This window comes from Nannobrachium achirus, assembly GCF_963921795.1.
Source record: "Nannobrachium achirus genome assembly, chromosome: 2".
In the NCBI taxonomy this organism is placed as follows: Eukaryota; Metazoa; Chordata; class Actinopteri; order Myctophiformes; family Myctophidae; genus Nannobrachium; species Nannobrachium achirus.
In genome coordinates, this window is record NC_137811.1 from 22,128,740 (window position 1) to 22,153,569 (window position 24,830).

General features: G+C 41.4%; 1 protein-coding gene across 1 annotated transcript in view; it reads left to right on the forward strand.

Moving 5' to 3' along the window:
• Positions 1-5,105: 5,105 nt before the first annotated feature.
• Positions 5,106-24,830, forward strand: part of enpp2 (ectonucleotide pyrophosphatase/phosphodiesterase 2) — a gene marked incomplete at both ends in the record, with an annotated part of 54,332 nt that continues 34,607 nt past the window's right edge. The window contains 9 exons of the mRNA XM_080740614.1: positions 5,106-5,123; positions 7,845-7,950; positions 12,869-13,024; positions 15,835-15,960; positions 16,614-16,674; positions 16,905-17,002; positions 19,813-19,892; positions 21,306-21,425; positions 22,157-22,212. Coding sequence (XP_080596740.1) covers positions 5,106-5,123; positions 7,845-7,950; positions 12,869-13,024; positions 15,835-15,960; positions 16,614-16,674; positions 16,905-17,002; positions 19,813-19,892; positions 21,306-21,425; positions 22,157-22,212 — 821 coding nt within the window. The remainder of the gene's footprint in view (positions 5,124-7,844; positions 7,951-12,868; positions 13,025-15,834; positions 15,961-16,613; positions 16,675-16,904; positions 17,003-19,812; positions 19,893-21,305; positions 21,426-22,156; positions 22,213-24,830) is intronic.

Here is a 24,830-nt window from a genome sequence, read left to right on the forward strand (position 1 = left end):
ATTGGCCAAAATAAATTGCACAGATCTCCATTTGTGGAGATCCGTGGAGATCCATGCTCATACTCATAAAGTAACTGTCGTAACGGACAGAACGGCCCATACAAGGATATATGCTCGTGTGTTGTGTTTGCACCGCTCACTTCGCACTGGTGCGATTTTTATTCTGCGTTTAGACGGAGACTCAACAGTGATTGGAAACGCTGTCCACACGGCATCACACATTTTGCGGATTCCCCCGTTTTCTCCCATTTATATGGAGACGCAAGGCGGAGCGTTCTCAAAGATTTCCATTCTGGAAGTGGTTTTCACTTTTGCGTTTGCGTTTTCAACCCCCGATAACGCCGTTGTAGTCCAATTTATTTTGACGTTTTCCCTAGAGACCGTTGTTGTCTAAATGGAGCGTCAGGCCTGGCTGGTACCCATTTTTTCAAACGGAGGTGATTCCCGCTGACGTCTTTGCCCCCCCAAACAAGAGACCACTTTGCCCATTTCGCTTCCACCTCTTGGTTGAATTAATTTATGATTCATAGTGGAAACGGCCCCCCGTTTTACTACGTTGGTGATCGACCGACACCACACAAATTATATGCAAACACACACACACACACACACACACACACATAGCTGAAGAAGCTGTGATGCTAGTAGCCACATGTACCACGCTCGACAGCCCCCACTCCCCCACCCCCCACCAAAACACACACACTTTCCCAACCCCACACACCCTTCTCTCCACACAGACACCGCTTTTTTGGAGAAACTCGTCTCCGCAGCTCAATGCCAACATTCAGTAAGCGGTCACAGTGAAGGGAAATAAATGGCATGATTCACCCATTCTGTTTTGGGTTTTCTAATTAGAAGGACCTGTTTATTCCAGGAACCAGTTTGAGGAAAGTCCCCCTATTTGACTCTAATAGCTGATTACATTATGACTACACTGGATGATACAATAATAATCATACAGAAATCTAAAACGTCTCTAAAAAGAATGTAATTTTCTTTAATTAGTGTGGTTGCCTTAACACATTCCCCGCCATTTTAACATACCTTCGTACTCTACGGTGCCTCTGGTCTCCATAGACTTCCATGTAATTCATATTGCACGGATCATGCACACCCATGCCTAGATAATGCACCACGTGTGTCCACATTGCTCACAGCTTTCAAACAAAAAAATCCGAATGGAAATCCGTTCAGGCATTCATGAGATAGAAGCCATTATGTTTTCCTAAAATGTAAACAAAGATGGCTGCCATGTTTGATAGATGGGGTTGCTATGGGGGTTAAACATGCAATTTCGCGATTTCTATCATGCCTACTACATTTTTTGGGGTCAGAAAAAAAAAATTGAAAAAATTTTTTTTTGATTTTTTTTTTTTTTTTTTTTTTTTTTCCAAAATGGCGGAAATTCTCGGGACTATCGGGCCTGGCAGGGAAAGACATTGAAATAATCTCGGGACTATCGCCGATAGCCAGGCCCGATAGTCTATCGGGCCTGGCATGCAATGAGTTAACTTGCCTACACCAGTGGTTCTCAAACTTTGACATTTGAAGGTCTCCCCTTAACTTTGACAGTGTACAAATGGAACCAAATGGACCCGTAAGGGTCCATTTGTACACTGTCAAAGTTACTTACTTGTAATGGCCAATTTAGACCCCCACAAACTGAACATAGAGTCCCTGAAATCCACTTTGAGAACCATTGGCCTACACTGCAACCAGACTATAGTTCTTGTCCAGCTAAAAGGAGTAACACTTTCTGTGACCCCAAAAAGAAAAACCCCAAAGGTTGTCAATGTACTTTAATGGATTTGGGCATTGGTCAAGCTTCACGCAACATCCCGATATAAAGGCAACCGCACTTGCGATTTCCGAGAATTGCACCTTTCTGGTTATTAATTAAAGTCATCCAATGGGAATGGTCCCATGTATATGCTGGTAAATCCTTTTCAGGGAGGGGTTCTCTGTAGCTGTGGGACGTCTTAAAGAATATGATCGTAGTTTGTCAGGTTGTATCTTCGGCCCTGTCTTTTGCTTTCACATCTTCATCTATTTTGGATCCCTTGTTAAGCGTTGAGTTTAACGGATCGTGCAAAATCCCATGCAAAAATAACAATGTAACTGTACTGTAGAATTTAAAACATTTGTTATAGTCTTTCTTTACTGTTATATATAACTCGTTTTTCTATGTTTGTTTTAACCAATGTGTTTTAACTAGCTTTGATTTCACACAGTGTTGTGGGATGGATGGATTTCTACTGACATAAAGGATCAGACTTTTCTCAGATTCCTGTGCTTGTTGTTCTTAATGAGTCAAAATAAGAACAGTGGTGTGATCTATAGCAGTGGTTTTCAACCAGTGGCCTGGGGACCACCTTTGGTCCTTGAGGGGGTTCCAGGTGGCCCCCAGCTAAATGATGGAGAGTTGGTAAGCAAATCGTCGTTGCCGGGTGAAAACCATGTATGTCCAAAACCGTTCGTTTTGCATTTATCGTTTAAAAAATGATTTAAACTAGTGAAAACAGACGATCTACAAGCACACAACGCCTCGCTTGTAGATTTACTGTTTGCACTACTTATGTGCGACGGCCTTCTATGATGAAGCAGGGCTTTACTTTGCGAAAGGACGTACAAATGAAACTTGGAGATACGAGGGTTCTGCCCTACAACGACGAAATGGACCCTTATAGATCTTTAACACTTGAGTGTAAAATGTCCATTTGTTTTCACTTTACGCTCTTGTGTAAAATTATTGTTAAAAATCTGCATCACTTAATGTACAAGCAGTCTACACAATTGGAGAATGTAGAATAATTGTTTGCCTGTTATCTCTCCAACATCAATACAGCATGACATTGGGGGGGGGGGTCCTTGATAACACTAGCGCTTGTAGATCTGTTATGTTTGCCATGTGACACCAGTATGCAGAACATGGTTTATATGCCTTTGACATTTTTTATACATGTTAAAAACATGTTTGACAAAACAAAGTGAATTGTTCTCGTGTTTTTTGCAACCAGGAATATTGAGTATAAAGTAATCGAGGATAAGTTTGGGAAATTTCCCATTCTTGCTCAAACCAAGGATCAGTCGTATGTTTTCTAGTCTCACGAGCCAGACTGTTGACTCGAAAATGTAGAATTTTATTTTATTTTGATCAAAGTTTACCTGTTATCTCTCATAGTTCCAACATCAATACAGCATGCATGGAATTGTGGACAACAACATATTCTAACTTTTAGGTCTGAGAAGCTAAAGTTCATCATGGTGGTCCGTGGCTCTGAGAGAGATGTAGCAAGGACCCCCACTATATTGCATAAATTGTGTTGCAGATTAAAATACTTTATAGATTTTATATATATATATATATACAGTATCTTCATAGACTTGTTTGACAGCACTCATGTCGGATTCATGTTAATGTGTATTTCAGACATTTAACCAACTCATACGCCTCGCCGGCAAAAAGGGTTGTGAGCTTGTAGATCTGCTATTTTTGGCTAGAGTTCTCAGAATAGGGATGCTAGGGTTCAAGAGATTAATACAAAAAAAAACAATAATCTTATAGATGGATTTGGCGGACCCCTGTTACAGTAACTGTTCCCTGCTTTAGACAACAGAACATACATTATATATTGTGGTATTTTGGGACTGTAGGTTTGTGTTTACATTCAGGTGTAGTATTTTTGAAACTGCCTTGAAACCAACCTACTTACTGTGTAACTTTATTCATGATGTGTCCAGCAAAAAAATAGTTTGTATACATAAAACTACTAATGTATGTGAAATATAATTGGTGTCCAAAGCAATCCTGGACAACACGAGTGAAAAGAAATGACCTATAACATTATTTTTTACACTTTTCCTAGAAATGATTTTTACACTTTCAATTAAACCATCACTCAGGGTTTTGCTGTGGCTAACCGCTCACCTCTCCGTTTGGGATTGGGAAGGTTTTCATTCATCTGACAGCAGGAGTAGGTGTCAGGACCATTTAACCAGGAGAGCTAGCAGGGATTTCAACAGGAAATGAGCTAGATCTGTTTCAGCTTCAGCTTTGTGTGTCAGTGTGTGTGTGTGTGTGTGTGTGTGTGTGTGTGTGTGTGTGTGTGTGTGTGTGTGTGCCTCCGTGAACTCCTTTGGGTTCAGTATCCTGGTTTGACCTACAATCCTTTGATCTATGACCCCCCCCCTTCCTATGCACCTCTTGACCCCCATGCATGCAAGGCCTGTAAAAACTTCCAGTTTAAATGCAATCATCCCTCTTCTCTGTGTGTGTCCTTCTCTTGTACATTAATGTTGTGTTGTAAAGCAATTGGTTGCTGAAATGTTGCTGTCCTTATAGAAAGATAGTATTTGGCTATAGTAGGTTAATGCATAGTTTGATGATGTCACAGTCTAAACATGCAAACACATTGAGTGATGATTCCTGACCAATCAGGAATTGTCCAGGAATCATTCCCTTGAGTTCAATGAAATAAGCACAAAGGTATGTACAAATGTTAGTTATTTTCAAATTTTCTATACTTTTACTTCTACTTCACTACATCTCGGATCCAAATAGCCTATTGCACTTTGCTCCACTACAATTATTTGAAAACTTTACTTTGTAGATTGCTTATTATTATAAAACATACATTTAATCTCTTCAACCCTATACTCACAATGCCTTGCGATGCAACACATTGTGAGCTTGTAGATCTGCAATTTTCAAAAGATTTGTATACGTTTGAAAACTTGAAATGAAATTGAATGAGTACCTTTATGTTTATTAAAGTACATTTTTATACCAATACTTTTGTAGCCTACTTTTATTCAAGTAAATATTGAATTCCAGACTTTTACTTGTAAAGAGTATTTCTACATGCATTACGTTTACAATAAGTAAAATCATTTTTCCACCACTGCAAAATCCTTGCCAGGTAAAATGCCCTCCTCTCACAAAACCCAGTCCAATGAGGAGCCCCCTCCCCCCCCCCCCCCCCCCCCCTCTCTCTCTCTCTCTCTCTCTCTCTATCTCTCAGTGGTCCTCCTGTTCAGAAGGATCAGCATCATTCAGTCCTCTGACCTGCAGCAGCATTGGAATACACTCATATCTACAGAACATGTTACTGGGGAAACTGGTACGGTAAGAGTTCCTGTTGTGTTGTTACACATTCATTCATGTTATTAGACTACTTTTACACCCCTATGGTTCGTTGTAACATGTGTTGCCTTGCATTCATTCCATGCGCAATTACGCAATTTAGCCTATGTTTATTTAAAGAAGGCTACGCAGCTCTATGCTACTATAATCCTCCGCGGAGGTTGTGAGAGTGTTCACTCCCTCATTGCCTGTTAAACTATTGTGTATAAATACGTTGATATAAAGTTGTTATTTGCATAACATATTAAAGTGCCAAAGATTGCTGTGTGCGTCCACGCGGTCGCATGCACACATCAATCTTTGGCACTTATGTTCACCTTCAAAACTGAATGGAGGGACCAAAGAGAAGAAGATTAACTTTCGTTCATGTTAAACTGCGAGAATTGTGGATTGCACAATTAAGACAAGACATAACAAATTGGTTTGCACTTGGTGGTTCACGAAATCCGATTAGAATAGTTACGTTGATTGATTGATTGATTGATTGATTGATTGATTGATTGATTGATTGATTGATTGATTGATTGATAGTTCGCATAGGACAGACTTGACAGATAGGCTACAGTTCAGATTCAAGATCTACTATAGGATTTAAACCACATTGGGGTCCTTAATTTGTATTCAATTCATATTGGATCTAGGCTGATTGAAATTGCATTTTACAGGCCTATATCTTGGCCTACTAGAAATCAAAATACAGTATGATAATTGTCTGGTGCACTACTGTATACAGGCTACCATCACTGAGAGGCGTTCAGCAGGTGGCATCAACAGATTCAAGCTTTAATTGCCTTGTACACTTGTTTCTCATTATGATCCAGGCTGGTTGTGGTTATCAAACCTTTTCATGTCAGGGACCACCTGTGTGTCAAGTGTTTGGCTGCAGTGCAGACCCCCATCTGAAAATATTTTGTGCCATGCAGGGGCCTCCTTACAAGATTGTTAAAATGTCTTTCAAGATTTCTTTTTGCTGTGCTAACCGCTCCTACGATTGACTTAATGTGTAGGTCCCTTTGTCCCTATGTAGGTCCCTATGTCCCTATCTATGTCCCTATGTCCCTACTGCATGTATTCAGTACCAACAGCTCACACAAGATTTATTTAGCAGATCTACAAGCTCACAGCGTGGTGTATCATTGTGAGCTTGTAGATAAGGCTCAGCTATACTGATTTGGATGCAATATTAGCACATTTACCTTTGGAACCCCCCCAAAGGACCCCTGGTGGGCCCTGGACTCTATACTTTGATAACCACTGATTTAAGCCTATATGGGAGGGAGTGAGGAGTGGACAGGCTGGACTATTATAGCCTACTACTACTTCATAGTAGTTTAAATGGTGATTTATAAGCAGAGCTTGGTGATTTGTAAAATGAGCTTATACTTGTAACATTAATTCGACATTGATAGGTAGACTAGTACAGTTCAGTGGTGACTTCCGGATCCCAGGTGGCATCAACACATTAGTGTTGCCTGGCTGCCGCTTGATTCTCATCATCTAAGCCAAGTTATTATAATGTAGCCTACTTAATTATGGTTTAAATATAGTGTTGTGATTCAAGCTGAATGACAATGTGCTTTTTTGCTTGGAACATTCGTTCGATTCATGGCCTACTTGATAGTGGTGACCAGGTGAACGTTTTTATTTGCCTCCCTAATACCTATTCCTGAAGGAGACCTCTGTTCAAAACTTTGGTTTTCTTTAAACATTTCTTCATAGTCCCTCCTTTCTGACATTCTCGTTCCCATAGTAACTTTAGAAATGTGTAGATACTCTGTATACACTTATACTGTATGTTGGTTTGTTTACTGTTGAGTGAGAAAACAATGTTGCACATTAAGCTGATCAGCTGGGGACCCATCAAAAATAATTTGGGGGCCCCCCTGGGTCCCCAAATGAACCCAGTGGTTCCCAGAACCACTGATGTGGACCACAGGTCCACATTCATGAGGAGTCCAGCAGACTCCTCATGAAAAATGCAATCTAGAATTTCATGTGGACCCTGTCCATATGTCTGTAAATCTTGAAAGTGTGAGAACCAGGGCTCATCATCGCCATTCAAAGTATATTGTTGCCATGGACATACAAAATGAGTGGACAAAAACATTACCAGAAACAAAAAGAGATAGCCCTGAATGACCATAACAGGTCTGTAACTTTGAGAGTGTGCAAATGGAACCAAATGGACCCGTTTTACACTCTCAGAGTTATGGGGGTCCTTGAAAATAAAATGTCCTAATGCGTTAGGACTCCTAATGTGCCATACATAGTAGTGTCATAATACCCAATATATAAATCAGAGTCGTAAATATTCTGAAGAAAACCTGGAGACTTGACATTCAGTAACTCGGTCTCATGATCAAAATAAGGACATTATAATGGTATGTAAAATCGAAATCTAAAATGTACCACGGACAAAACCGAGTGAGGGACACAGTTGATTGTGTACATATTGATGACCCCTGGTGAGAACTACTGCTTTAGAAGGCATTTGTATAACCACCCTTAGGTCTTAATTTGTAATATACGTATGCGCATCCATAAAGTGACTGGCAAATCGTACGTTTAAGGTCCTTTAACATCGTTTAATGCAATCAGATAGGACTTTTCTGTTTGGATGTTTGAGCTGCCAAGGCCAGAAAGTTTATTATAACTTCCGGGTATGATGATGATGTCACATGCATACCCTCTATTCCAGGTGGTGTGGGTTGTGTCCATCCTGTATGGCTCAGACGTGTCTTTAGGATATGTCTATGACCGACCCAGGCGGTCAGGAGAGGAGGCGGCTTCAGCCAGGACTGAGTGTGAGTATAGGCTTACTTAATACCGTTATTTGACCACCTGTATTTAAACTTTACTGGGAATTTTAAACCGTATGCAATGCTAAATGGTACATTCATACAGTGCTTTTTATCCAAACCGCTTTACATAGTATGTGCATCACACACACACACACACACACACACACACACACACACACACACACACACACACACACACACACACACACACACACACACACACACACACACACATTCATGCACCGATGGCAGAGGAAACCATGCAAGGCACTTGACCTGCACATTGGAAACAGTTAGGGGTATAGACAGAGTCTTGCTCGACAAGGACACTTCGACACTAATATGGCTATGGGGGAGTCCGGGATCGAACCTTGTGGTTCACACCCGTCCGCTCTACCAGCCACTCTACCCCTGAGCCACTGCCGCTAGTCTGATAAAGTCATTTTCTCCCTCTCTTTTGTAACTGCTCCACACCATATTTCAGGTGAATTAACATTTTTTCTGTCCTTTTATTTTGAATGGACAATTTCACCCCTTTTTAAACTTTCTTCATAGAACTGGTCCTCGAGTCACTATAATGCTCATTATAAGATGCCACCTGTCTGTCTATTTTTACTCTGTGTCTCAGGGGAGGGCTGTGGACTACAGAAACCTGCCTACTAGTGACATCATTGGTAGAGAGATCTAGTCATTTCAAACATTGTATTTCTGTATTAATGCCAGAACAATATAGCATGCTAACTTTCCAGGAAGTGAAAGGCTGCAGGTTCTATTAGCTTGGACTCCTCCCACTGATGATGTCACTGGTAGGCAGGTTTCTGCACAGTCCATTAGTAGTCCACCAATGAGAGACAGAGTTAGTAGGCAGAAATTGTGCCGTCTCTGCTCAAGTGGTGCAGTGGTAAAGTACCTGCCCACCACCACCAGGGCGCCTGGGGGTTCCAATCCAATGCAGTGAATCCACTGGAAGCCAGGCGGGAAGTGTGATATTTGTCACTGCACGTACAGCCCTATGGGCTGGGGTGGTAGGGAGTGTTGGGCGGAGGCTGTAGCCCAGGGTTAGGTAACCTTAGGCATGGGTGCCAACATTGGCACAAGGGAGGGTGATCACTGGCACACTGGCATAAGTGTAAGAGAGAGATTTTTTTTTTAACATAAAATATTTAAAAAAGTCAATTCAATGAAGTCCTATACATAATTCTACATTCATTCAAACTCTGAACTCTCACTGGGGAGGGAGTCTGGGAGATATACGTGAGTTATTGCTGAGTCTAATGATCATTAGAATGTCCCGATCATGTGAAAGCAAATATTCCAAACGAAGAAGAAAAAAGGTTCTGAAAATCAAAAATCAGTTGGACATTTTATTTTGATGTGGCGTCATGATACCAGTAAGACTCCCTAATCGGGAGATACATGTATACACACTGCAAAAAGCAACCTCATGGTGGCGCTAGAAGAGGGGCATGTGAGAAATCACACTGACTATCAAGAAAATAAAAACATGGCACATGTCAAAAAGGTTGCTGAACCCTGCTCTAGTCTATGTCCTCCCGGTGGGCAGGTGAGCCAGTAGGATAATAACAACAGCAGTGACAACACACAGAAATGTTTGAAGGGAGGAATCAAGAATCAAGTAAAAGGGGTAAAAGGGGAAAAGTGGCATCTTATAATGAGCATTACTAAGGATCAAAATGAAAACATTTCTATAGATTATTCTTCACCCCATGGAATTTGAGAAGACTTTTTCTTTCTCCATAGAAAACAAAGCAGACTCTTTGTGTCTCCATAGGGAACCACTGCTCATCAAATTATTGTCTTAGGAATGCGACAAAAAACAAAAAATCTAATCCAGTGCAAAGTGAGCGGTGCTATTTATGAGTTAATTTCATCGAGCGTCCCGTCCTGCAAAGCTTGGCCAATGTGACCCCGGGTGTCCAAACAGACGCAGGACAAACAGACAAAGCCAGACGTAGGAGCGGTTAGCACCAAAAATATCCATGAATTCAAGTCTCAGTGGGGCGAGTAATCGATTTTTGGGTGTTTTCTGTTGTTGTTTAAGATAAGGTTAAAAATGGGTGAAGTGCTCCTTTAATGACATTGGCTATTTTGATTTTATGAACTGTACAGTTAATAACAATGTAAACTACACGTAATTGACTTTTGCACTTTATAATTTATCCTCAGTGCATCGTGTGACTGTATGTGTTTGTCCTATGAATAAGAAACACTCGCGTATGCTTTTTCTTATGCGCGTTCATCGAGTGTGTCTGGAAGACTTTCACAACTTTGTTCAGCACTCATTTAACATTACACATGGCTTCAGCAAGTACGAACAGAAAAAACATACATTTGCTCTTTAGTTTCCAAAACGGCTCAGCACAGGCAATTCGTCAGTGTATCTTGGACACATTTTAATGTACCTTGGCATGCTGTGCTTTGGGACTTGCCTGGACCTACCTTCGCCCTCGCTTGCCAGACGTGGAAAACAACCTTTGATTTTCTTTTTTTTTTTGTTCAACAGACTAAATCTTGAAACCAACATGAGACTCGAGAGCAATCAATCACCCTGACATCAACTGGAGTGACATAAACCCACCGCTGACCAAGTCTCAGCGAACACTCTTCTAAACATGGGCCCTACATGCACTTAAATGAGAACTAACTTTCCATACCAGCAGCTCTATGGCAATGGTTTTACTCAACTTGTAGCTTATTTACACACGTATTCTCTATCTGTCTGCCAGTGCATATAGAATGAGCAAGTAGACCCTATTGGGTGAGAAACAACGGATCAGTGTGACCCTGCGTCGCCGTGATTAGGCCGTCTGTTTTTTCTTTTCGAGAGAGGGCATGTGTTTGCCCAGCTCTACCTTGAGTCAATATTAAGAGAGCATTTTGAGCCCATTTTCTGCCCCAGATTTTCTGACCTTGTCAGTACAAAAAAAAAACTTTAGCTTTCATGGGAAAGGAGGAATCTTTGCCAAAGAATTGCCACGGCTGTGGATGACAACTGTGACCTTTTCGGTCGTATTTGAACTCCAAGTGACGAGAGGCAGGGTAAGAACTCTGGACAGGTTTTTTTTTTTTTTTACCCACACAGCTGAGAATACATTTTCGGTGCACACATGTGGGCCAAGCACCAAGATAGAGTATATCCCAATTAGTTTTATCTGTTTTATTTGTTGTCCAAACTCACTGGAACACAACAACCAGAGTGAAAGTGACACTAAAGAGTGCACATGCGGTTGCACACAGATAGTACACCACTGTGGCTGCTGGCTTTGGCAGAGAATCATTTTAAAGATTTACACCTAAATCCTTCCATGTACATACAGTATGTACAGTAGGTGTGTGTACACACACACACACACACACACACACACACACACACACACACACACACACACACACACACACACACTTGGCATGGCTTGGATTTTTCTGCTCCCTAGGATGTTTTTTTCATGAGTGAGTGGACAAGGAGCATCTTGTTATGGATGTAACAGTTCAACTTCTCTCTGTTTCTCTCAGATGTGCAGGACAGCGTCAGTTAGGATTTCAGTTAGAAGGATATTCTCAAATAGAGAGTCAGAAACCAAAATGGGACGGCAGACAGATGCCGTAATGTGCACATTCGGACGCTGGATGGACAACGGCACTAAAGTGTTTTCCCGAGCCTTAGAGCAGGGGTCTTCAACAGGGGGTCTGGGAACCCTAGGGGGTCCTCAGAGTTACTACAGGGGGGCCACCAAATCTTTGTGGGATAGGATAATTATTTTAGATTAACAACTTGAACCCTCGCATCCCTATTCTGAGGAGAACTTTGGCCTAAAATAGCAGATCTACAAGCTCTCAACGCCTCGCGCTGCGAGGCGTTGAGAGCTTGTGGATCGGCTATTTTTGGCAAATAGGTTGGGTGTGGTGGTAAAAAACAGAGCAGACCAAGTACCGAGTGATAGGTCAAGTTTACAAAGTATTGACAATTTAAGTGATTAAATGTCTGAAAAAACACGAATCCAACATCAACTGATGACAGTGCTGTCAAACAAGTCTATGAATTTACCGATGAAATCGATGAAAATCTGCAACAGAGTTTTATATAACATGTAGAGGGGGTCCCTGCTTCATCTGTCTCTCAGCTAAGGGGTCCCTGGCCTGAACACGTTGAAGACCCCTGCCTTAGATGAATGAATCTGATTTTTTCCCCCCTTTTTTCAATTCAATCCTGAATCAAAAGGTTTAAGAATCTTTCAACCAATTGGTGTCAGACCTTTCATCCCACAAACAAGAAATCGCCAAGTCATTTTAGCCTGCCTTTTAGTTGATGCTATACTGGTTAAACTCTGAAGAATCAGCCGTGCCCTTTTGAAGTTCATTGATCAAAAAGGAAATGTCAAAACATTTGTTTTCGTAAAGTAAGTAAACCTTGCCGAGCCATGTGGCCCATGGGCAGAACAGGAGCCTACCTCCTGATTCTGTTGCATGCTGTGAGGCAACTTGATGTACAAGTACACCCCTGGACATGACGCTAGTATACCCCAATACAACCCTTGATGCTGAGTGCCTAGCAGGGTCACATGTCACATGTGTCACATTTTGGTATGACGCAACCAGGGATCGAACCCCGACCAGTCTCAGGGCAGACACTCTGACCACAATGCCACAGAGCTGGTTGATATGACCTGTGCTTACAGTATATTAGTGTGCAAGTACTACACACAACCTCCAATGATTGAAGACAATTTAATATCTTTGCTATTTCCCATCTCACTAGAATTTGTAAAACTGTGTCTGGGGAAGAAGAAGAAGAAAAATTATTACGCCCCCTTGAACCCCTAAAAAATAAGACATTGGTTCATAGTTTATATTTGATATGTTTGTAATAATCTTCACACTTTCTCTCTCTCCTCCTCCTCAGCTCGTACTGCATCTCCCATCATAGATACCTCAGTGTCCTGTAGGAACAGGTGTTTTGAGCTAGTTGAGCTGGAGCCGCCGCTGTGTCGTTGTGACAACCTGTGTAAGACCTACAACAGCTGCTGCTCCGACTTCGACCTGCTCTGCCTCAGAACAGGTACGGTTTCACCTTCCTCCTGCTGTTCCTGTACTTCTCTCTTTATCCTATTTTGGAATGAGGCCGAATACTTAGAATATTTATATTTCGTCGAATAAGATTTTGTCCACAATTCTATTGTTATGGTACCATAGATAGGACTGACAACAGCCCAGGTTTTTCTTGAGAGCGTAAAATGGCACCATTTAATTTCACACTCTCAAGAGTAAAAAAAGTGTCCATTTGGTTACCAACTCTGCATCATTTAGCTGGGGGACAACCTGTAACCCCCTCAGGGACCACTGGTGGTCCCCGGACCACTGGTTGAGAACCACTGCCTTATATAAGCTCTCTTCTTCTTCTTCTACTTCTTCTTCTTTACCTCTCTCCCTCCATGTTAATTTTATATATTTCATTGTTCAACTTTGTCTACTGTGTGAAAATCATTCAAGTTTGTTCTGCAAAATGTTTAAGTGACGATTTAGGCTGCATGTTGTATGACAGGTCCTATATTAGTAATCATTTCTCTGTTGTCTGTAGTCATACTTATTTCTCTCTGGCTCATTTTCACTTTGTCGTCGTTTGTTGTCATTTCCTATTTGAGCTCATCTCAATAACAGCCAATCCTATCTTTTTTCCTAATCCTAAGGGCCGATTCATAATCCACTTTTAGAGCCGAATTTATTCCGGTTCGGCTCTGTCCAAACTACAATATGACGTCATTCAGAGGTTCGGGGGGGAGGTTTGGCTGTTCGATGCTGTCTGTGTGTGTGTGTGTGTGTGCTTATTGTTTTGTGTAAAGCACTTTACATTAAGCATTAAGACAGTAAGACACAGAGCATTAATAATTAATTTTGTGACTACCCGAACCGAACCAAAATAAATTAGTCTCGTATGCATCAGCCATAATCCTGCTTTTTTTTTGTTGTCTATGCTTCTCTCTAAAATCCTTCTTGCCCCTTCCTCGTCTCTAAACCAACCCCCTGCTGCTTCCAGTGTTGGTGGTCTGTTTTTAAAGTTCCCTTTTTCCAACTAGGTGGTCTTTGGCTCATTACCACCTTGCTGGTGGAATCCTCCCACTGTCTGAAAACAACACCGTTTTGGTCAAGGCCGTGCTGTGGTCTTTATTCTGACAGCGGGCACTGTTATTGAAATAGATTTATTTTCTTAAATCCGGAGAGCCAAAGCCTTGTGGATTATTTCACATTGAGATACAACTCTTATGTTTCTTATCTGGTATGGTGGTGAGACAAATTGGCATGCCGTGGACTGGAGTGTGTCTCGAGATTTGTGTGGACATGTAAAAAGCATAAAGATCATGTTGTTCAGGGATGTTATAGTCAAATGTTTACATTTAAAATTTTGTTTTGGCTCATTGTCAAAGTGTGGTCTGGCACCAACAAGTTTGAGTCCGTTGATACATAGTAGTAAAAGTCTAAAACTGTATACCCAACCTTTATATCATCACTGTCAGGCAGAAACCTCATATCTCCAAGTTTAAAGTTTGTATGTTTTTTCGTAAAATAAAGCCCTGCTTCATCATACAAGGCTGTCGCACAAAAGTAGTGAAAACAGCCGATCTACAAGCACACAACGCCTCGCACCGCTAGTTCAATTTTAAAACGATAAACACAAAACAAAAGGTCTTGGACATACAAGGTTTCCACCCGACAACGACTATATGCCTCAGGTGAGGGGAGAGATAAAAGTACAGAGAGAATGCTAGATATATCAGCCGCTAGGTTGTGATGCGCCAGGCAGTACCGACCAATCAGCACAATCTATAAAGAGTGACTTTGCTGTGGAACGATCTCAGCATGTTAAGAATGTCCACCATAGTTATTACATGGATCAAATGCTCTTGTTATCTTTGTGACTAATAATAAGACTACTCAATTCAATTCAAACTTCATTACAGACACACAGGGGTCCATAGAGTACATACATATCATCGACATCACACATGACAAATTAAACAATGAAAAGAAAAGAAAACAAACATAAAATCATAAATAGAGGCTCACTCTTAAATAGAGCCCTTCCCAGGATTGACTATATCCTCAATGATACTGTTCCGCACATGTGTGGATTCCACACGCTACAAACAAGTGACTGGCACTATGCCATCAAGGGACTTTTATTGGTATCCTCAGGGCATCATTGTAGGCCACTTTAAGCCTCCTCATGGTACCTTTCTTGTATGTGCGCCACAAGAAAGCTGTATACATGGGACTGGGAGTGCAGAATGCTTTAAAAAGTGCACACTTGACAGGACCTGAACACTCTCAGCTTGTCTTGATTGATTGATTGATTGATTGATTGATTGATTGATTGAATACCTGATTAGCAGTTTGCAGTAAAAAAAAAAACACAGGAAAGTACAGTTTAATACAAGGTTGGATAACGTTGGTCTATGACATGGCGGATATACAGATAGACTTTATTATACAATTAAGCATGTTCTACTCTTTTCCTTGAAAAGTTCTCATTTGTCAGGGACATGTGGACGGCTGGACGCACTGTTGTGAAGATTCATGATCCCTTTATGAAGAGGTCTTTCAAGTAATCTGGGTGCAATCTGAAGAAGAAATGATTGCATTGTGGAATATATCCAGACCAGACTATATATTTGAGTGGTGCAAACCGCTCCTACATAATTCTGTCTTTGTTTGTATGTATGGATGTATGTCTGTCCGTCCCACACTTGGCACATTGGCCAAGCTTTGCGGGATGCTTAATGAAATGAACATAAAAGGCACTTCTTACTTCACACTGGGTGTGATTTTTGATTCTAATAACAGCACCTCTTATTTGATCCTACCAACATCCAGAGGGTGGGTATGAATGCAGTAAGGATCGCTGCGGGGAAACTCGAAATGAACAACATGCCTGCCACTGCTCTGAAGACTGTCTGGCCAGAGGAGACTGCTGTACCAACTATAAGGCACTGTGTAAAGGTTTGTAAGGGTAGAACACTCAACACATGACAGCACCCATGCAGTAAAAGGCCAGACTAAAAGTACAATCAAGCAAATCAGTGTTAAAGGTTATTACTGTTATGTTTTCTAGAATCTACTTTCTCAAATATCCAGCGTATGATACTTTTGTTATTTTGCTTGCACAATAGTGAAATCGAGTACACACGTTGCGCAGTGTTGGAAAGAGTACATTTTTTTTTACTTAAGTAAAAGTATCAATGCTGCAATGTAGAAATACTTTGTTACAAGTCCAATTGTGCATATGTGTGTCCTTGGTGGTGAAGAATTGGATTTGAATTGACGCATATCAGGCCAAAGGTGGTACTGCAGCTGAAATGCTCTGAGAGCCATTCAAAAATGAGAGAGGCTCTCTATTCAGGAGTGGTAATTTAGCCTAAAACCTTTTGAAAAACGTTTTTGGGACATAAACAATATGACATAAATACTTTTTAAATGCATGGTGTATCACCTTTAAGTAAATGTACTTAGTTACTTATTGGTATGCACTGTGCACAGAGACGCGCATGCACATACCTTGATCTCATTCTCCTTGATCTTCACAGTTGTCCTTCTCCCTGCTCATGGCTCTGTATAATCCGCTCTCAATCTATACTGTCATGTTGTTCTTTCAGGAGACACTCCATGGCTGCAGGATGAATGCGAGGAGATGAGGACACATGAATGTCCCGCTAGGTAAAAAAAAAAGGAAGAAATGGAGATCACACAATGTTTCTTTCAGCACTTTAATGGAAAATTCTTGAAATGACTTTTTCCTGTAAAGGATTATAAACTTCCATGTGTGTGTGTGTGTGTGTGTGTGTGTGTGTGTGTGTGTGTGTGTGTGTGTGTGTGTGTGTGTGTGTGTGTGTGTGTGTGTGTGTGTGTGTGTGTGTGTGTGTGTGTGTGTGTGTGTGTGGTTGTAGGTTTGTGCGTCCCCCCCTCATCATGCTGTCTGTAGATGGATTCAGAGCATCGTACATGAAGAGAGGCCCCGCCGTCATCCCCAACATTGAAAAACTGAGTATGGCCTTAACGGGTTTAAAATAATTATATGGATAATACTATGAATACTAATAATACTAATAATAATAATTATCGTGTTGTTGGTTGGAAACCCTGTACGTCCAAAACCGTTCTTTTGTTTTTATCATTTTAAAAATGATTTGATAGTAAAAATAGGCGATCTACAAGCACACAATGCCCCGCACCGCGAGGCGTTGTGTGCTTGTAGATCTGCTATTTTCACTATTTTTGTGCGACACTCTTGTATGATGAAGTAAGGCTTTACTTAAAAAAAAAAACGTACACATTTGAAACTTGGAGATACAAGGTTTCTGCCCGACAGTGACCTTATGATAAGTTCAACAAAGATGAAGGGGTGGTTTAGCTGTAACTGTCTTCAGTTTCTTGGTATACCTACGATCCTAGATGACTATTGCTATGCATATGTAGGCCTATTACCCCCCGGCTCCACCGGGCGCGTCGAGCGTCGCGTCAACGTCAACGCTGGGAACGCTCCAGTTTTAATCAATGAACGGTGCTCCACTGCCGACGTTGCGCTGCTGTGTGCTGTGTACGTGACGGCGTCCAAACTCAAAAAATCGTCCACAACAGTCCAGTAATGTATAAAATATGATTAAATGTAATTAATTGCATTGTATATTTAAATGTATAGGTCTATACGTGCTTTTCTGCTGTTGGCTATCCATTCTCGTCATTCACAAGGGTGACTAGATGACTAGATTTTAATTGTATTTAATTATAGTGGTCTTCTTTGATAAAATGATGTATGAACACAACAGGCTATAATCATGTCAAAACAAAGTGGTCAGTTGTGCATTGTTGCTCTCTGCTGTTTGTGTGACAACATGAACATTCAGGTCGGTCACAAATAGTTTTATTTCTGTTTGAAAGTGATTTTCATGTTGTGTTGGAAATGGGCTATATTGCCATTTAGAATGAATAACTCACAGCCACTGCGGTGGAGCCGGTCGGACGTCAACTTGGCGGTGTCAATGAAGCCGTCAGGACGCAGAGCAACGCAGCGCCCCCCAGTGGAGTAGAGCTGGGATCGGGCCCATTTTTTCTGTCCGACCCGAACCTGTGTCCGACAGTTTTCTGTCCGACCCGAGTCGACGTCCGAGCATTAATCATGAAAAAGCGTCCGACCCGAGCCGAGGCCCGAACCTTATGTTTTCAACGCTTTTTCGCCTTGTTTCTTTTTCTTTGAGGAAGCCACTGATTTACACTCACTAGCAAACGTGTTATAATGTGCAGTGAGTGCATGCAGCGTGCCTGTTTGTTACCCTTAATAATATTAAGCCACATTGTGGCTTGTGAAAGTGTTTTAAATAATTACACAAGTAGGCTACGTTAGATTATTAAATAATAGGCTATAACGTGCACTGCGCGTCTCTTGTCTGACTGCAGTCAGTGACTCGCTGCAGTCACACACTTAAAATCCTCTTTTACAAACTGTTAATAAAGTATTCACACACAAACCTTTTCCACATGTTCAATCAATATCAAAATGTATTCAGTCTTACCAGCATAGACGAATCTGACATCTGCTTTTAATATCCAGCGTCCACAAACGGCCAGTCCACGGCCAGTTGGCCGTCTTTCTTAATCAAAAACTATTATTAATCCAACCATTATGGTTTATGGGTTTTAGGCTAAGGCTACATTCAACATCGGACTTTTTAATTATGTCTGCGTTGACAACTACGTTGAAATGCGTCCATACCGCGGCGCTGATTTCCCTCTTTCGTTTTCAATTGCTTTAAACTTTACCGTAGACAAGTTAACTTTTATCTCGGCTGGCGGCAACATTATCTCTCACTCATTCGCTTTTTCTTCTTGTGTATCTGTTTGTTTGTTTGTTTGTTCTCTGTCACATATGACACTCCGTCTCCCACTTCCTTTTCCCCATGAACATGTGTGCATGGTTGTCAAGACAACGCACTGAGCGTAGCCACGTGCAGTGCACCAGAAAGACAAGGAAATAGCACACACAGAGACGATAGTTGTATCGTTTTACACTTTATTTTCTATGAATCAAAATTATGTCCGACCCGAATCGACGTCCGACAATTAATTGTGAAAATGCGTCCGACCCGAGCCCGAGCCCGTCGGGCTTGTCGGGTCCCGTCGGATTTCGGTCGGGTATCCCAGCTCTACAGTGGAGCTCTGGCCTTACATTGTGCTGTCCTTGCTTATTGTAAGTCGCTCTGATTAAGAGCGTCTAATCAGTGGCGTCAGTTCAGAAAAAGCTAAGGTATGGCAACATGACTGGTGTCTTGCACGCATGCGAAGACACCAGTCATGTTGCCATACCTTAGCAACAGGCATGATACATTTATTCTAAAAAGTAGTTCTATTTTTTCCCCCGTTTCTACGGTTTCTTGGGCTGGATATGGCAGCCTGGAACGGTTGTTCAAGAGCAGCAAAACTTGGCATGTTAGTAAACTTGCCACAATTAACAATAATAAATTGCACCTGTGCAGGTGAATTGCGGAACCTGGAATATACCATTTTGTCAAGATGGGGATAATACAAATGTGGAGAATATAATTATAATACCTTGTTAAAGTGACCATTTTGTTAAAACTTGCATTTGTAGTTATTTTACTGTAATTTAACAACATAATAACCAGTACAGATAGACAAAGAGACATTCATGGATTTATATTTAAAAGTAACTTTTATTTTCCCCCCTGGACCCAGGGTATGGCAACTGCATACCCCTGCCATACCCAATTGACGCCCCTGCGTCTAATGCCTAAATTGTTACTGATCAAGGTGTTGCGTGTTGTCTGTATCTCTCCTCAGGAACATGCGGTACCCATGCTCCATACATGAGACCTGTGTACCCCTCCAAAACCTTCCCCAACCTCTACTCTCTGGCTACGGTATGGAACATCTGGGACATTGTTCTTCCCTTCCCCTTGCCCATGATTTGCAGAGGCTGTTGTATGATTGCATGACGTCATTATACAACTGCGAGTTCCAATGTTGAGTTCTAATTTGACAACGTTGTATTAGGGAAATTGGACGTGAAAATGACTTTGTGGCATGTATGGTTATAAACATCAAACAAAACAGTTTGGTAATTTTGGTAGATTACATCTCTGTAACAATGATTCTTGGCAATAACTTTATACCATTGGACAGCCTGTCTGTTTCTCATTGTGCAGAATGTCCCGTTTCAAGTTTTCAAATGTATACAAATCTATTGGAAATAACAGATCTACAAGCTCACGATATCTTGCATCACTACACATTGTGAGCTTGTAGATCGGTTATTCTCAAATGGCTGAGTTGAAGTGGTTAATGTAAGTTTTGTAACAATAATCAATTGTTAAAGTACCTAGTAACCAACGAACTAACCTAGTAAGTACAATATTTGCCTCTGAGATGTACTGGAGTAGAAGTAAAAGTACTGACAATTGGAAATACTCCATTAAAGTGAAAAGAAAAATACATCTAAATTGTGCAGTACTTGAGTAAATGTACTTAGATACTTTACAGTCAAGCAATGCCAAACAGCTTATTCTAATTATTCTAATTATACAAAAGGGGGCCTGATTTAAATGGGAAATAAACCGGCCTTTCCAACAGCATAAAAGGTATTGCCAAGAAGCATTGTTTCAACAACATAAACATAATCTACAAAACGTAAATGTCACATATTTTCAGTGTTTTATTACTGTTGTGCCCAGCAGTAACCATGAGTAATAATAGACACAGATTATCACAATATTCTTCTCTTAAGTCTTCATTTATTATCCTTTTCTAGGCCAGTGGTTCTCAACATGTGGGTCGGGACCCCCAGAATATTTTGGGCGGTCCCCAGATGATTAACTTACCTGTAATGTGAAACATTGCTTTCTCACTCAACAGTAAACAAACCAACATAAAGTTTAAGTGTATACTATAGAGGGTATCTGCACATTTCTAAAGTGACAATTTAAGGACTTTTTAATACCTCTGAAATGACAAATTAAACATTGGTCAAATTGTCAAATATTACAATGCGAGGCGTTGTGAGCATGTAGATCGGCTATTTTCACAATAGAACCGTGTTATGCAACATGTAATACCTCAACTCTTCTAGTGCTCGTCAGGGTGGGGGGTCCCCAGTTAAAATATGATTATTTTTGCAGCCTGAAAAGGTTGAGAACCACAGAACCACTGTTCTAGCCAATGATACAAATCTCTTACATGTGTGTCGGGGTCTTAGCTGTTTGCTTACAGTAATAACTGTTTGCTTACGTTACCGTTACTTACTCTTTTCGTGTCATTTTGTTTTGAATGTGTGCCAGGGTCTTTACCCAGAGTCTCATGGTATCGTTGGCAACACCATGCACGACCCTGTGTTCAATGCCACCTTCAGTCTGAGAAGCAGAGAGAAACTCAAGCACCGATGGTGGGGAGGACAACCTGTGAGTCTCTTCTCTTCTCTTCTCTTCTCTTCTCTTCTCTTCTCTTCTCTTCTCTTCTCTTCTCTTCTCTTCTCCTCTCCTCTCCTCTCCTCTCCTCACCTATCCAGGGGCGAAATTAGATCTTATTCTGCATGCGTTTTCAGGTCAAAAGCGCCCTGTACTGCTGTGAGGGGGGCCCATAGATTAGGAGATTAGAGACCCCTAATATATTGGAAATGACAAAATACATATTGTCGTCGTCGGGTGTAAACCTTGTATCTCCAAGTTTCAAATGTGTAGGTTCTTTCGCAAAACAAAGCCCTGCTTCATCGTACAAGGCCGTCGCACAAAAGTAGTGAAAACAGCAGATCTACAAGCACACAACGCCCCGCGGTGCGAGGCGTTGTGTGCTTGTAGATCTGCTGTTTTCACAAGTTTAAATCATTTTTAAAATGAAAAATGCAAAACGAACAGTTTTGAACATACAAGGTTTTCACCCGACAACGACGATATAATAGCCTATGAATTTATAATACTGTCACCAGTAGGGGGGCCCTTGGGTTTATTAAACCCATCAACCCTATACAAATTACGCTTGTGCTCATATCCTATCCTATCCTATCCTGTCCTGTCCTCCTCCAAATCCTTCCTTGCTTTCAGTTTCATCACAAGATAGAGAACTATAGCGAGGACATTGTTGATATTTTAACCTGTGCTAAGTGAATGCTTTTCTCCTGTTCCCTTGTTGCCAGATCTGGATCACATCAGTCAAACAGGGAGTGAAGGCTGCCACTTTCTTCTGGCCCGTGTAAGTCTGCCTGTCTCACATGTCTGAAGCAGTGGTGTTAAGTACTGTACTTGAGTACAATTTCTGTACTTTACTTGAGCATTTCCAATGCTTTGACTTCTTCATCTCGGATCCAAATATTGTACTTTTACTCCACTGAATTTATTTGAGCACTTTAGTTACTAGTTACTTTTCAAATATAAATTATAATTTACAAAACACACATTAACCACTTTAGTCCCATTTTATACATAGGCCATTTGAAAATAGCTGATCTACCTATTTTCAAAACATTTTCATACATTACAAATTTGAAATTGCACATTCTGCATAATGAGTACTTTCTACGAAGGTCTCACTTGCTCTCACGTCATACGGGCAGTCGAAAGGTTGCCATAGTTACTCATTGAATGTTGAAACTCCATATATGGAGATACCCGACAAATCTCACTAGGTCTGACCTTACAAGCTCCACATTTGGACCTGGACGACCTATTACTCCATATATGGAGAAAAAGACATCTAGCTGCTGACATCAGTCTGACGGTCTCTGATGTCACAAGTACACGGCCAAGCACTATATAAAGGGTGGATATTACCCTTAAGCTCAGAAGCAATCAGAATACTCTACTCGTTACCTTTCTCCAAGACAAGAAGCTTATAATCACAGCAAACCATCTCAAGGCCTTTAGTTCACAAAGCGAGACCCCAGAGCCTTCCATACGAGAGAAGACATCTCGGTTAAGTTCTTACTGGACACCACTGCGAAGGGTCCTAATCTAGGACAACCAGTCCCTTTAGTGTTTTGTATAAGGAGAGACGGATAGAAAGAGAGTCAGAGAGAGTGGTGAGAGAACGACAGGTTTTCCAGAACCCGGTAGGTACGGTATACGCACACGTACAATGTATACCAGCAGCTTTGATGATGAACCTCCACTCCTGGAAGGAGTAGTGAGCTCCCAGTCTCCTCACACTCAAGTCTTCTGCTCTGAGGATCCATGCTCCTCCTCCTTCACGTCTCAGGTCTTCCTCCATAAACACGTGAACAGGAGCCAGAAAGACCTCCACTGCCAAATGCTGATAAATGGACAGATATCCGCAGCCTCTCAGCAAAGGACCAGCTCTGGAACCAGCCAGAAACAAGGACACACAGAGGAACCAATAGAACGCAGTTGTCAGCAGCCTACCAAGACTTTAACTCAACCACAAGAATTTAAGACACATGATCTGACTTACAGAGGAAAGAAAATCCACGCCTGTAAACAGTGTGACAAGAGTTTCAGTCACTTAGCAGACCTGAAGAGACACCAGCGCGTTCACACAGGAGAAAAACCTTTCCACTGTCAACAATGTGACAAGAGTTTCAGTCGGTTAGATTATCTGGAGATGCACCAGCGTATTCACACTGGAGAAAAACCTTACGTCTGTCAACAATGTGACAAGGGTTTCAGTGTTTTAGCTTCTCTACAGAGACACCAGCGTATCCACACTGGAGAAAAACCATACGTATGTAAACAGTGTGAAAAAGGTTTCAGTGTTTTAGCTTCTCTAAGAGACACCAGCGTATCCATACTGGAGAAAAACCATACGTATGTAAACAGTGTGAAAAAGGTTTCAGTGATTTAGGTCCTCTGAGGACACACCAGCGTTTCCACACTGGAGAAAAACCATACGTCTGTCAACAGTGTGAAAAAGGTTTCAGTCAATTAGGTGATCTGAAGAGACACCAGCGCATCCACACTGGAGAAAAACCTTATTGCTGTCCACAATGTGGCAAGAGCTTCAGTCAGTTAGGTCATCTGAAGGCACACCAGCGTGTCCACACTGGAGAAAAACCTTACGTCTGTCAACAGTGAGAAAAAGGTTTCAGTGAATCTGGTAATCTGAAGAGACACCAGCGTGTCCACACTGGAGTCAAAGTGCAGGCTGAATGCAGAGTGAAAGTATGGAAGCCCAAGTGAGTCAACACAATAGATCAGACCAAGGGTGGACTGGCCAAGTCCAGAAAGACAAGTTGAGTACCACTGTTCTAACATGCTGTACCAGGGGCTTTCCCCGTTTTTACGTTACCTAGCTTACTCACCCACTGCCCCAATGCCTTGAGGGAATGACCAGATCACCTCAGCAGCCTGTAACCAGCTGATACAAGGAGGCACAGATGAACCCCCAATGGATTAGCACCGCGGTTAGCACCGCTCAATAGACCGCTTTTTTACCAAAACTATGATGTCACAAATGATGATGACATGAGTTCGCTAGACCAATGAAACACTTCGATTCTGTTGATCTGTCCATGATGTCATAGTAACAGAGGCACTCGATTGGTTCACCCTGATTTAGAACGCGTTTAGGCCGCGTAAAATACGTCATAACGCGTTTAGGCCGCGTAAAATACGTCATAACGCGTTTAGGCCGCGTAAAATACGTCATAAAAAATTATTGAGCGGTGCTAACCTTGAATTTCAAAATTATATTAAATGAATATCACTTATAAGCGATGAAATAACCACACTTTTAGACAGACTGTGGAAAATCTTACAGGTTATAAATGATAGGCAGGTAATACAAGTTTAAAATACAAATGAACAGACTTTGAAAAACTAAAATATTCATCTTCTGGCCTCTTCTCGCCTCTCTGG